The sequence below is a fragment of the Gorilla gorilla genome, chromosome 5 (assembly GCF_029281585.2).
Source record: "Gorilla gorilla gorilla isolate KB3781 chromosome 5, NHGRI_mGorGor1-v2.1_pri, whole genome shotgun sequence".
NCBI lineage: Eukaryota > Metazoa > Chordata > Mammalia > Primates > Hominidae > Gorilla > Gorilla gorilla.
This window is the reverse complement of record NC_073229.2, coordinates 175,158,716-175,174,194: the sequence shown is the minus strand read 5'-3', so window position 1 is coordinate 175,174,194 and position 15,479 is coordinate 175,158,716. Positions and strand designations below refer to the sequence as shown.

The following is a 15,479-nucleotide window of genomic DNA, read 5'->3' as shown; positions in this document are numbered from 1 at the left end:
AATGAAAAAACAGGATGGGACTTGGGAGCCAGTGATGTCAAGGCCACACTTCAATGGAAATAGACACATAAAATAGCATTACATAGAAGTACAGATATGTTCTTAGTCGTCCCCATCATACTTCCCTTTTCTTCTTACAATACTACAATGGTTTTACTGAAAGGCATAAATGTCATATCCGATAAAGATGTGACCATCTAAAACATCTACACAGGCTAGCTGAGCTTAATTTCATATTTTAATTTATTTATTCATTTATTTTTGAAACGGAGTTTCACTCTTGTCGCCCAGGCTGGAGTGCAATGGCACGATCACAGCTCGCTGCAACCTCCGCCTCCCGGGTTCAATTGATTCTCCCACCTCAGTCTCCCGAGTAGCTGGGATCACAGGCACCCGCCGTCATGCCCGGCTAATTTTTGTATTGATGGGGTTTCACCATGTTTTATTTTTAAAAAGAGACAAATTGGAAACAAAAAAGTAGTAATAAAGAGAACTCTAGCTAGGGGACGAAAACAACATGCAGAAGTAAAGGTTCGAGGACTCTCGCTTCCAAATGCAAAGGAAATAGACAAAGAATGGGAAGAAAATAAAAGAAAGTGCCAAATTCTCTCAGTTTGAAAACTGTCCTGAAATGCTGCATGTAATCACTTTTATGTTGTTTGTATTCAAATATCAGGCCGCCAAGGAAACAGACCATGGAAAAGGTATGCTGATGTGTAATCAGTAATTATGAAAGTAAAAACTACTTTAATAAGGTGCCACCAATTACTACGAACTTGGACACTGTGGAGTGCTGTGTATCTGTGCCTTAGGGGGCCTTGATATGAAGACCCATCTCGTGAGAAGGGGACAAACCACTCTTATAGGAAGGTTCCATTTCCTAGGTACTTCTTGGGAACTGCCAACATATATAACCTATAGGTCAGGTTTTCTTAGTGACTTGAAATGAGCAATTTATTCCCTTATCATATTTGCAGTTCTTAACAAAGCTTAAAAGAGATGCAGGCCAAATAATTATTTAATGTTAAATTCAATATAGACTTGTTCTTAAGTCATGAAGCAAGTCCACATAGTAGGATTTAGCTTTGCTGAAAGGCATATCATGTAGATTTCTGAAAGCTGCATATTTAATAAGGCTTGTAATAAATTGTTTGCACAAGCCATAAGAATTATTTGTCTTGGCAATCTTTCCCTTTTGTTACAGCTATTCAACTTACAATATGAATGAAAACAGGAAACGCTGACTAATACTCTTATTGTGCAAGCACAGAAGCTGCTAGATAGTGATTCTATAGCATGGCTTGATTCAAACTTAAACCCGTAATTAGCTGAGAAAGGAAGGGTCAGTGGGTCTGAGTTGGGAAGGGACAATTTGGGTAAATACTGCTAGCAACCTGTACAGGAAACAGAGCTCTGGGTTCAGATGGAGAGTCAAAACAATTCTGGAAAGCCAGGCAGCTGCCTTTCCATGATCATCCACGGGTGCGGCCAGAGTTGTGTTGTAAAAATTAAGCAGAAACAATGATAATGGCAGAAACGAGAACATAAGAACAACACAACATTCCTGGCAGGCAAATGTGGTATCCATGATATTCTTCAGGGAGGGAGAGACGATTTCTACATCTTAAGTTATTCTGTATGTCCCCACCTTACTGCACACATTAAAGAAAGCTGCAGCGATAATTAGGACTTGGATTTTTTTGTTTGTTTTGAGATGGAGTCTCATTCTGTTGCCCAGGCTGGAGTGCAGTGGTGTGATCTTGGCTCACTGCAACCTCCGCCTCCCACGTTCAAGTGATTCTTCCGCTTCAGTCTCCCAAGTAACTGGGATTACAGGAGCGTGCCACCACGGCCCGCTGATTTTTGTATTTAGTAGAGACAGGATTTCACCATGTTGGCCAGGCTGGTCTTGAACTCCTGACCTCAAATGATCTGCCTGCCTCAGCCTCCCAAAGTGCTGGGATTATAGGCGTGAGTCCTGGCCAGGACTCAGATTTTAAAGTAATCACCAATCTCTCTCTCTTTTTTTTAAAAAAAAGCATTAACATCCTCACTTCATTGGAAGGTCCTTTAAAATATGGGTTCATAAAACCCTACAGCTATGTGGGAACTGTATGGACAATGTACTCTAACTTTCTCCTGTGCACCAGACCGGTTACTTTCTGGAGATAATGACACAAAGCCCAGTGTGGTGCCCCCGGTCCCTCTGATGCCCAGCCCAGGGTTCTGTCTGCTACATATGGCACTCTCCTCAAAAACATCATTAAACACTCACATCACAGAATTCAAGAACAACCTTTCTTTCTTCTCATTCAATAATTACTGAACCCCTACGATTGTGCCTAGTGTTTTGCCTAGTGTTTACACACAATCATCTGTGTGCCAGTGTCTTCATTTAGTGGAGAAACAGCCACAGGCACATTTTTAACATGACAAAGATGGGAAAGATTAATTCATCACCCAGTGAAAAAGAACGTCTTTCTGACCTTTCCCCCCTTTTTTTTGGATATGGAGTTTCACTCTTTTTGCCCAGGCTGGAATGCAATGGTGCAATCGCGGCTTACTGCAACCTCCGCCCTCCAGGTTCAAGCGATTCTCCTGCCTCAGCCTCCCGTGTAGGTGGGACTACAGGCGCCCACCACCACGCTCAGCTAATTTTTGTATTTTTTGTAGAGTCAGGGTTTCACCATGTTGGTCAGGCTGGTCTCGAACTTCTGACCTCAGGTGATCCGCCCGCCTCGGCCTCCCAAAGTGTTGGGATTACAGGCGTGAGCCACGGCGCCCGGCCAACTTTTCTGTTTTTAATGTGTTTTTTGTTGTTGTTGTTGTTGTTTTTCTTGAATTCTGTTTGGTACTTTCAAAATTGTGCTTATTTACCTGGATCCAGGTAAATTTGAATTCAGTTCTGTGCCACACTGATTTTTGGATGTTCTCATGCTTTAGTGCATTCACAGAACCCATTTCTGCAGAATCACAAATCCTAAGTACAGTTCAGCCCTTCTCGACTGGAAGCGGTTCTGCCTATTCCACTCCCCACCTGGACACTTAGCAATGCCTGGAGACATTTTTGATTGTTGTAAATGGCATCTAGCAGGGATGCTGCTAAATATCCTATAATGCACAGGACAGCTGGGACCCTCCCTCCGCCAACAAGGAATAATCCACCCAAAGTCTCCATAGCACTGAGGCGCAGACAGCTTGCAGTGGCTCATGCAGGATGAAGGAGCCTGGCGCTTTCTAGATGCCTCCTCTGAGAATATTACAAATGCACTACATGCTAGGCAGAAAGATTGTGCAAGATCATTATGCTAATCGTTGTAACCCTGTGCACTGTAAGATCCTGGAATATGAATTATCGCAGTAAAAATTCCATCCAGCGTGGTTGGGATGTGTTGCATCAACAGTATGGTCACTACAACCCAGCACTCTCTGGAGAAGAAAAACAGTGATGAGGTGACTGCTGAACTAGCTTCACAGGGAAGAAGGGAAGGTCAACAGAAATGCTCTCAACATGGGGCAGCATGGGTGGCGGCAGCTGTCCGCCTTACCGCTCAATGTGCACACGATGGGGAAAAACTATTCTAAGAGACCGAGGCATGGGGAGAGGGCCTGAAGTTAACATTGGTGAAACGTTTTCTATGTAGCCAGGCAATGTACTAGGTGTCCTGTCTCATTTCACCTTCAACATCTGTGAGGCATCTTTCTCCTCCATTTACAGTTTATGATACTAAGGACTGGAAAATTTTATAATTTTCCCCAAGGTCACACAGCTATTAAGCGATAGAGCTTGGACTAAAACCAAGGCCTGTCTGCTAGCAACCTCTGCCAAAGTCCCTGCTCCATACTCCTCATCAAACAATCAACTGATCACATAGCATTTCCCTAGCTGAGCTGCTTGGTCAGTTAAGATTTTCAGTGAAAATCTTAAGACTTGGTACTTCAATAATACTTCAGCATTTAACAAGTAGCTCTAAATTATTTTCCTGAACTGAGAGGTAAGTGTGTCCAGGCTTTTGTTCTAACTGCAATAAGGCCCTGCTGTGATTACCAAAGTATGCAATCTAGAATGTTCTTTATGATCCTCCTTCCTTTCCACCCACCCTCCCTTCCTTTACTTAAGTCAGAGAGCTTGTTGTCTCTTTTAGAGCAATTCATTTAGAGATTATAAATCACCTCCTCTGCTAGTTCTTGGTCCATGTGTCAACAGTGATGAGTTCTGGGGCAGCAGCAGGGAGTATTCTGTTTGACAAAGAAACGCTTCAGAGAGAGGATGCTCCAGGGACCACTTCCACCTGGACTTGGTACCCAACCCCAGGCAGGAACAGGCCACACAGGTAGAGAACACTGGCGCTGCAATTCGGCCTCCTGAGGTCCAGGTATTTTACCCCCTCCCAGCCGAGTGAGTGATCAGATCCCAAGACTTGCCTTCCTAACCTCCCCCAGCCAGGCACCAGCTCTCCATTCGCTGGATGGGAAATGAGTGACCCCAATGCTCTAGCCTGGGTTTTCTTTTCAAATTTTATTTTCTGTTGTCAGCGCATGTGCATGGAGGGAAAAGAAAAGGCAAGAACCGCTTTGGATCTGAAATTCTCATTTCTGCTTTTACACTGGGGAAAACCCTCCTTGGACTTTGAAAAATAGTTAAACTGAAGTGCTGAGATAGTTTTTCCGTAAAGTTTTCTTAATTTCTACTTGAAATACCTGGATGTTGCCACCAGAATTGCAAATTAAACTTCTGCCTTGCTATGGCACTAAGAGGTCGTTTATTCCATGGGTACTCAGAAGATAAAGAAATTAGAACTGTCGGATTTCATAGCTACTTTACAATGGTAGCAACTTTTCTCTCCATGTGTGCAACAAACATATATCAAATATACAACATATTGAGTTCACCATTACGTCTGGACACGAACTTGAATTTATGGACTGCCAGAGGTTTCACAGAAGAACTAGTCCTTGCAACTAGCTCAGCTCAAAATAGGTTAAGAAATATGAGCGCACGGGGCATATCTGGCTAACTTAATCATCAGAAGAATTTCTTGTAAATAAGAAAGAAAAATAAAACTGTAGCTTTCGTTCAAGTAAAGGCTACACTTTGCTTCCTCACAACAAATCAAAAACAAAAATAGAAGCTTTGTAGAGGAACAAGCAAGGTGTATGCTGGACAATACCTCATTCTGAAGCGCTGTTGGTGTTAATTGCCAAACAGTGCTAAAAGAAATAGAAAGTAGAATCTTCAGGCTGCCTTTTTCTGCCCTATATAAACATGTTTATTCAATGGCAGCTGTCTGCAGATAAACTCAAAAAAAGTCACAGAAACACATGAATTCTGAACTTGAATTAAAGGGGAGAAAGTGAGGATTGTAATGACTTTTTCAGTGACTACCAGGAGACAACACCAGGATAAATCATTCAATTAACTATAAGAGAAATTCGGCATTATTACTGCAGCTTAAAAATAGAACTTTGTTTAGAATATATTAATTTTGAGGATCCAACTCATCTTAAGTCAATGAAATTTCACTAACCACTAAATCCTTTCTGCTCTTTAGGATTTGTCTATTCAACACATAACCCTGTATAGTTTTATTAAATATCTTGGAGTCGAATTTCCAGGAAGTATATAGAACTAACTAGACACATATCAGGAGACCTAAAGGAAAAAGAAACTGGTACAAACCTCAATTTTTTTCTTTTTTTTTTTTTGAGACGGAGTCTCTGTTGCCAGGCTGGAGTGCAGTGGCACGATCTCGGCTCACTGCAACCTCCACCTCCCTGGTTCAAGCAATTCTCCTGCCTCAGCCTCCCGAGTAGCTGGGACTACAGTTGTGCACCATCACACCCAGCTAATTTTTGTATTTTTAGTAGAGACGGGGTTTCACCATGTGGCCAGGATGGTCTCAATGTCTTGACCTCGTGATCCACCTGCCTCGGCCTCCCAAAGTTCTGGGATTACAGGCATGAGCCACCACACCCAGCCCAAACCTCAATATTAATATTAGCGCATGCCCTTCTTCCTTTCCACCTCTTCGGTGATGACCAAGTTCATACACATTAGGGGAAGATTGGAGGTGGTGCACAGAACATGAGGAAGTTACTGGGGACGTATTTGGGAAAAGCGATAGAGAAAGTAAGCAGTGTAAAGAGGAGACAGGTACACATGAACATATTTTTGGTTGTAGTAAAAACTTTGAAAATACCAATACCACTTAGACGTGCTTTCGTGTCAGAACTCAGAATTTCCTTCCTCCAGAGCATTAATTAGTTACAGACACCAGTTTACATTATTTAGAACCATCATGAGTCATCTTGTTTTGTAAGATGATTTTGACCAAACTGAAATTTAATTTCCAAAAAGAATTGTTTCGATGAATATTATAAATTATACACATTTAAAATTATATGATTATACATGTAATAAATTATATAGGGTTATTTTTAGCTCCTTTATAAAAATCCATCAGAATTAAATTCATAAATCCATTATCCAAATAGTTCCCATGTTCTTGTAGGGAACAAGAACAGTTTGTACAGTGCCATGACTATGACCAGAGCTTTAAGCCTTCTGCTCTTGGCCAACAGTGGTGTTCCCCAATCCTGGTTAGAGGCCTGGGATTTTGGATGATTGCATGAGGGAAGAGCTCTATTACTGCAACTCCTGAGAACTGGACACCAGGAAGTTAACTCAAAACAAATGAATTCTGACAGGCTTGGCCATTAACATGATTTAGCCCAAAATAATGGAAGGATGACACAGAACACTTTTTACTGAACAGTTATGAAAACAAACCCAAAAGGGAAAGAAGTACAGAATTATGCAAAATGGTTGCAAAATGCAACATGGAAAATGCAATTATGCAAAAATGGTTGGCACCAGACTGAAGTGATTTTTGGCTTTTAAATTTTTTCAGATTTTGTAATATTTGCATATACATAACGAGATATCTTGGGGTTGGGACCCCAGTCTAAACATGAAATTCATTTATATTTCATATACTCCTTATAGACATAGCCTAAACTATATATATATATTTTAAGACAGGGTCTCCCTCTGTTTGCCCAGGCTGGAGTGCAGTGACATGATCTTGGCTCACTGCAACCTCTGCCACCCAGTTCAAGTGATTGTCCCACCTCAGCCTCCCAAATAGCTGGGACTACAGGTGTGTGCCACCATGCCCAGCTAATTTTTTTTTTTTTTTTTTTTTTTTTTTTTTGTATTTTTAGAGGAGACAGGGTTTCACCACGTTGCCTAGGCTGGTCTCAAACTCCTGAGCTCAAGTGATCTGCCTGCCCTGGCCTCCCGAAATGCTGGGATTACAGGTGTGAGCCACTGTGCCTGGCCCTGAACAATAGTTTTAATAATTTTGTGCCTATATTGAAAGATTTAACTGCATGTTGACTGCAATCCGTCACATGAGATCAGGTGTGGAATTTTCCACTGGTGGCATCATGTTGTCACTCAAAAAACTTTGGATTTTTGAGCACTTCTTTGGATTTTGGATTTTTGAATTAGGGATGCTTAACCTGTGTAAACAATAAAAGGTAAAAACATTTTACTTTAAAACTTCCTAGGAAAAAACAGTTTCAAAAACCATGCAGTAACTTTTTTTTGGTACCAATAATGTAACTTGGCAAGAGAAACTATGATTATTGAATTCAAAAACAAAGTAAATATGCCAGCATTCCTGGCAGGACAACTTAGATTACAGAATAAATTAAGACAGACAGAAGGAAAATATCTTAAACTTTACAATTATAAGATAGTACAATGTAGCAACTCAATACAAGCAGGCTGATCATGGACTTTTGAACGAAGATAGAGTCCCAGTAGTTTGTCATTATATAAATTTACAGAATTTCAACCAACATTTAAAAAAAGGAAATAAAATAGGATACAAAATATTAGACTACATCATATATAGTAAGTGAAAGTAGCATTGTTTCACAAGATTTTGATTCAGTTTTTGCACACACATGGTGTCACATAAAATGCAATTGCTGCTCTGGATTTCAGCTAAACATTCAAGAGTCACAGGCACAGAGTCTACCTCTGGTGATTCCTTATTTAAGAAGGGAAGAGACGGACCTGCCGCTTTGCGCTCATGCCTAGACCTACCGGTTTCTCACAAGCAGATCGATTTAATGATTACTCGGGCCTGGCCTAAAGAATCTGCTCAGTTTTGGTACAAACAGCAGAGGCAGCTCCCATGAAACAATGCTGCTGGTGTTATTAGTCAGTGTATGTATTTTGTTTTGTTTTGTTTTGTTTTTTGAGACAGGCTGGAGTGCAGTGGTACGATCATAGCTCACTTCAGCCTTGATCTCCAGGGCTCCCACCTCAGCCTCCTGAGCAGCTGGGACCACAGGTGCACACCACCACACCCGGCTAATTTTTGTATTTTTTTTGTAGAGATGGGGTTTTGTCATGTTGCCCAGGCTGGTCTCGAACTCCTGGGCTCGAGGCATCCACCTGCCTTGGCCTCCCAAAGTGCTGGGATTACAGGTGTGAGACACCGTGCCCAGCCTCAATGTATTTATACTTAGGATCACAAAGCACAATCATAGCCCAAAGATGAAGAAAAACATCTTCACTGTTACTCGCACTGATCCCGTGACCCATTGTCACAGACTTGGAGCCGGACAGCAAAAATGTAGCATGAAAACAAATGAAGTAAAAAGAATCTTCAGTCAAGCTCTGTTCAGTTTGAACGTTATTTTGTAGAATATTGGGAAGTTGTTTTTAGAGCAACCTACACCCTTGTCCAGGGCACAGCACAGTACCAGCAGTGCACTCATTGGCTCAGGCACTAGCCCGTGGCCCTCACTGCCCTAGAGGAAACACAGGTCTTGGTCCTCAGTATGGATAAAGGAAATGAGCCCTCAGGGCTGACCAGGACATAGTGCTGAGAAGCTGGGACAGAGCTGGGACAGCGCCCAGGAGAACATGTCAGATCAATGACAGTGGTAAGAGTCAGGTGATCAAGTGAGAGGTTAAGGGCCCCTTTGGACCCATCTCAGCCCCTGAGGTAGTGAGTCTGGGATTCGGTCAGTGTTCTACCCTCTCAGTGGCCCCTGGGAGCAGAGGTGGCTCTTTTCCCAGCTTTCTCCACCACACCTAGAAAGCAGGCGAATTCAAGGCAGAGGGGATGAAAGAAGCATAGCATTCAGGATCTTCCAGAGATAAACGGAGGGCCTCTGCCATCAGAGGAACCTGCTTCTACACACCTACTTTCAGGAGTCCATAGGCAAACCTCTATCTTGGAATGTGAGAGCCCAGTTCCCCAGCTTAGGTCTCCAACCCAGCCGGAGAAATGTTTTGCCTTGTGAGGAAGTCATCTTTAGACTGAGGGTAACTTGGCCCAGCCGGCTGCTCAGGCCTGGGGCTGTAGGCTCAGCAGGAACCAGGGCTGAGCTGCAGAGTTTGAGAAGAGTCCACAAATGTAATATATAGGGGAGAACAAGGGAGTGGGTTTGTGTAGAACACATAGATCAAGGAGGAAATTAACACTGAAGGCTAAACAGGGGGTTTTTCTGCTGCTGCTGCTATTAAGAATGGTGACAAGCACCAGGCGTGGTGGCTCACACCTGTAATACCAGCACTTTGGGAGGTAAAGGCGGCAAGATCACTTGAGCCCAGGAGACCAGCCTGGGCAGATAGTGAGACCTCATCTCTGCAAAAAAAAAGAAAGATGACCTGGGTGAGCAGATGGTTGATCAAGTCAAGGTCTCCAAACTCAACCCATAACACCGCTATTTCCTACCCCACTGGTGTAGTGGTCCATTTCGGGGCATGGAGACAAGAACAGGCCACACTATCTTCCTTTTCCTGGATCCTTCCGGTGTGCCCAAGAAGGCACTCTGCTGCCTGTTCAGTGGTACTGGATGGTAAAAGCATTAACAGAAGCAATGAGGACATCCTGAAGAGGCCCGCAGTTCATATTTACATTTGATAAAACCTCAAACTACAGATAATAGCCTTGAAAAAGAGGGATGAGCATTTTTTGTTGTTTTGGCTTATTTCCAAAATAACTTCTGTTTATCAAATTAATATATTATTAGAAATATGTTGGCCAGGTGCCGTGGCTCATGCCTCTAATCCCAGCACTTTGGGAGGCCAAGGCAGGTGGATCACAAAGTCAGGAGTTCAAAACCAGCCTGGCCAACATGGTGAAACCCCGTCTCTACTAAAAATACAAAAAATTAGCCTGATGTGGTGGCAGGTAATCCCAGCTACTCGGGAGGCTGAGGCAGGAGAAATCACTTGAACCTGGGAGGCAGAGGTTGCGGTGAGTCGAGATTGCACCATTGCACTCCAGCCTGGGTAACAAGAGCAAAACTCAGTCTCAGAAAAAAAGAAATATGTTATTAGCGATATGTTATTGGAAAATTTAATGTAAGGAAGAAAACAAAAAACCATAAATCATTTTCACTTTATGTCTCAGGTTATCTTTGTACCGTTGACAGAGGAATGATGTCCTTGAGATGTCCCGGTAAGCATTTTGTTTTTTTTTGAGACGGAGTTTTGCTCTTGTTGCCCAGGCTGGAATGCAATGGTGTGATCTCAGCTCACCACAACCTCCGCCTCCCAGGTTCAAGTGATTATCCTGCCTCACCCTCCCTAGTAGCTGGGATTACAGGCATGTGCCACCACGCCTGGCTAATTTTGTATTTTTAGTAGAGACAGTGTTTCTCCATGTTGGTCAGGCTGGTCTTGAACTCCCGACCTCAGGTGATCTGCCTGCCTCGGCCTCCCAAAGTGCTGGGATACAGGCGTGAGCCACCGTGCCCGGCCTGGTAAGCATATTTTACAGGACAAAAAGTAACAAAAATCAGGAATAATTCTCATGTTCCCATCTCCCCACCCCTCCCCCATCCCTAAGTCCAGAAGTAATTTGTTATAATTGCCATCTTGTATAAAAGAAGAACAGACCCTCAATTTGCCACCTTTTCCTCCTCTTGAGATGTCCTCAGCCTGACAAAAATATGATTAGTTGTATTAAACAGGAAAATACGAAGGATATATAAACATTTAATTATTATGTTTATTATACTGGCAAAAGATATGCATTAAAAACAAGGTTTCATTATGCCTAATTGGCTTGCAAATCTCGGACAAAGGTTCCTGAAGAGCAGTTTGGGGCTCTCCCCAACAAAGATATCATTCTCTACCTACATGCTTTATCTGCAATGTAACGATGCCATGCTCTAAAGACGGTTCTGTATCCCAATCGATTCAACTAATCTAATATGAAGCTTTTCTCCATGACACTAACTACCACATAATCTTCTACTGTAAGACTGAGTCCTGATTTATAAAACTACACTCTTACTATTGGATGTGTCCTAAACTCTTTTTCAAAAATGATCTGTGATGCACAGAAGAATGAAAGGGTGGGCTGCTCAGTTTGGTTGATTTAGAAGACAATCCTAATCATGTCTGTGTAGAGAAGTCATAGGTCTTCTTGCCTAAACCCTGGTTGACCACCTGGCAGATGCTGTCAAAATAGAGACGATGACACAGATGACTTGGGATTAACTCAACTCTGTGTCTAGGAAAACCTCTTGAACTGTCGTCACGCTGACAGTGAATTGGCAACTCACCTTTCTATTTCAAGAAGAAGAGGTAGAATCTGAATGTCTTCGCTTGTCTTGCAGCTAAGTATGGCTGTGTGACTAAGGTCACTGATGAGATGTAACCAGGTATGTTGTATGTGATTTCCAGGAAGCCTCCTGAAAAGGGGGTACGCCCTTCTTCCTTTTTCTTGCTGATTGGGATACAGATGCAATGGCTGGGGCTTGTGCAACCATCCTGGATTACCAGGTAGCACAGAACCCATGATGATCAAGGAGTTGCTAAACCAGCCCAGACTGGCTACCCTGAACTTCCTTGATGTGAGAGAGAAATAAACTTGTATTATAGTGTTGGGTCACCTTCTTTCTTTCTTTCTTTTTTTTTTTTTTTTTTTTTTTACTGTTGTTGTTATTTGTGGGTAAAACTAATCCTAACTGACTCATTTGCAAATACAGAGACTACTGAGAAACATCACAGCATTTTTCATTTGTATCATTTCAGTTTGCAAACTGCTTCAACACTGGGCAGTGTTTTCTTTTTCTGCACAATGTTAACTCTGAGACTAAAGTCAAGGTTACAATTCTAATTTAGAAGAGGTGAGACTTGCTTAAAGTTTTGCTGATGAATAAGCTAAACTTTCAGAGGCTGAGATCTTGCAATAACTCTTTAATTGACACCCCCAAGCTACGCCACTGAAGGAAACAGAGAGGAGGGATCGTAAGCTCCAGACACTGAGTTAAATCAAGACAGCAGAAATTGGTACTTATGGCACTTTGGAGGGGCACAAGATCTATGTGCAGGAATCCAGGAGCTTTCCTGTTCGACTGTCCTTAAAAACTGCTTTCACACTAGGCCGGGTGTGGTGGCTCATGCCTGTAATCCCAGTCCTTAAGGAGGCCGAGGCAGGAGGATCACTTAAGGCCAGGAGTTCAAGACCAGCCTGGGCAACATGGCAAAAACTCGACTCTAATAAAATACAAAAATTAGCTGGACATGGTGGTGTGTGCCTGTAGCTTGAGAGGCTAAGGCACAAGAATCGCTTGAGCCTGGGAGGAGGAGGCTGTGGTGCGCCGAGATCACGTCACTGCACTCCAGCCTGGACAACAGGGCAAGACTGTCCAAAAAAAAAAACCACCCAAATTATCTAAATTCTGTCTCTAAATTACTCTAAATTCTGCTCATTTGTTTGTGTATGTGTCAAACGAAGAAATGGTTTTTTGGAAGAAAAAACTATTTTCATACTTGTTTAAAATATTTTTAGAAGTTATATCATGAAATTGTTGCCTGTCCCTGAAAAGTAAAAACAATCTACTCTCAACCAAAACATCTATGCAATCTCATAAAACAAACAAAGAAAAAGGGACTAAACAATATGGAGAGAGAAATCAAAAGAAGGTACTCAGATTGCTGGTGTTTACAATTCAGCATCTTTGTTTGCATAAACACTCGAACATACGAAAAAATTTAAAACCTCATTAAAACTTAACCGAGCATCTCAGTACTGAATCAGGAGCACTGGGTGAGTGATGAAGCCATGCTTGCTGCCCTCGGAAAGCAGCCTACATGGGAAACCACTGAGAAATCTCAGCACCGTTCATGTCTCTGGGTTTCGTTTGCAGAGAGAGTCTTAGCCCTGCTCAAGTCAGGTGGTTCACCCAGTCACCTACTGCCCGCATCCCTACCATTCATCCCAAGGGAAATGCAGGAATTTGTGCAGCCTCAAACAAAAGCCATCAGTGCTGCAAGAAAGTAATGTAAGGCCCCTGGCCCACTAAACATGGCCATTGACATCCAGATTTAGTTCTAAAAAAAGTGAAGATGTAACCACATACTCATCACAACTGCCAATCTTGGCTCTGGCCTCAACCTCTCTCCTAAATTATAGACCTAAATTTCCTTCCCCACCCTGAAATGGACAAACATTAACATTTTACCATGATTACTTAAGATTGTTCCTCTTTCAGAGAAGTAAAGCAGCATAGCTGAGTTCAGTATCCCATGCGCTCATCCCACCCCTCTACTTCTTCCCATGGTCATAACTCCTATGAACTCAGAGCTTATGCAGATCAGGTTTTCAGACTCTTTCTACATAAGCACACATGCATAAACAGAATATAGCATTGTGTTGTGTGTTTTTCAAAAATGTAACAGATTGTATATACACTTCCACAACCCGTTTTGTTTTTTCATTCTGCATTTCTGAGCTCCAGCAGCGTGGACATACCCAGAAATAGCATTGTTGGTTATACCACGTGCACATCTCTTACTGACGAAGGAGTCCTTTCCTGGGGAGGGAGCCCCGTTAGATAACAATTTGTCCACTCTTTCCCTTCACTTATTCGACTTCAGAAAAGTGGAATGACTTATCTGATGGGGGGTTGGAAAGAAACAGTATCTTAAAGTAGAGTCCTGGCAAAATCATTCAGGAAGTCCTCATGGATTAGAAACTATACTAACTCTTCTCCATGACTTTTAAAGACATTGAATGAGACTCCAGTCTATTTGCTTTACCCTGTCTCTGAACTAGCAGAACTATTTTGATTCCTTGAACACAGGCCAATCTTTCTCCCCTCTCGCCTTCTTCAAGGCTCGCCTCAGTGCCATCTTCTCAGGAGAGCCTTCCTGAAACCACTATTTCAAAACTGTCAATTTCTCCTCACTGGCAATTGAAAGCATAGTATTTCAGATTAGCACTTATTCCCCTCCAGAATATGACTTCATCTAATGATGAAACTCATCTCCCCCAGATGTCTTAGACTCTAAACTATGCCCACAATCTGCCGACACTTGTCAGCTACAGTCACATGCCTGTCGTTTGCTCTCTGCCTCGAATGTAATTTCCCTGTGTCTACATGTCAAATTACTTGATTTTTCAAGTCATTTTTTCCTTTTATAAAAAAAACTACTACAAAAGTAATACACAGTAATTGTAAAAATTTGAGAATGCCAAAACACAAAGCGTGAAGTGAAAATCACCATGATTCCATTACCTCCAGGCAAACAAAAATAATCATTTGATATACTTCTATATCTCTTCATTCCATATATAGATATAAATCTCATACAAATTGGAGATATATTATTTTACAACCTGATTTTTTTAACTTTATATTTTGTGAATGTTTTCCCATGTTCCATGTATACATTTATCTATTCTTTTTACTAGCCTTGATAGGATACCAACAATAATTTTTTTTTTTTGCTTTTTCCTGGAAGCTTTATGTTTAATTTGCATACTAAAAAGTAAAAAGTTACTCTATCTTTATTTTGAATATATTGTGATACAAAACTCTATGGTTTATGTTTTGGCAGGGCATGGCAGCTCATGCCTGTAATCCCAGCACTTTGGGAAGCAGAGGCAGGTGGATCACCTGAGGTCACGAGTTCAAGACCAGCCTGGACAACATGGCAAAACTCCGTCTCTACTAAAAATACAAAAATTAGCCAGGCATGGTGGCATGTGCCTGTAATCCCAGCTACTCAGGGAGGCTGAGGCAGGAAAATCACTTGAACGCAGGAGGCGGAGGTTGCAGTGAGCTGAGATCGCACCACTGTGCTCCAGCCTGGGTGACAGAGCGAGACTACATTTCAAACAACAACAACAAAAACAAACTCTATGGTTTATGTTTTAAAATTATTAGTCAAATGTTCCAACATCATTTAATCAGTATCCTATCCATTCACCACTAATTTAAAATGTCATCTGGCCAGGTGCAGTGGCTCATGCCTGTAATCCCAGCACTTTGGAAGGTCAAGGCAGATGGATCACCTGAGGTTGGGAGTTCAAGACCAGGCTGGCTAACGTGGTGAAGCCCTGTCTCTACTAAAAAATACAAAAAATAGCTGGGCATGGTGGCGCATGCCTGTAATCCCGGCTACTTGGGAGGCTGAGGCAGGAGAATCACTT

General features: G+C 42.1%; 1 protein-coding gene across 9 annotated transcripts in view; it reads right to left on the bottom strand.

Annotated features, from left to right (window-relative positions):
• Positions 1-15,479, bottom strand: part of MTHFD1L (methylenetetrahydrofolate dehydrogenase (NADP+ dependent) 1 like) — a 236,490-nt gene that overhangs the window by 96,688 nt on the left and 124,323 nt on the right. Inside the window, exon 21 of one of the 9 annotated variants that reach the window (XM_055390853.2) lies at positions 4,148-4,239. The exons of the other annotated variants lie outside the window; for them this stretch is intronic. Within the exon in view, the coding sequence (XP_055246828.1) occupies positions 4,163-4,239 (77 nt within the window). The 3' untranslated portion in view covers positions 4,148-4,162. Of the gene's footprint in view, positions 1-4,147; positions 4,240-15,479 lie in introns of those variants that run through there. 9 annotated transcript variants of the gene reach the window in all.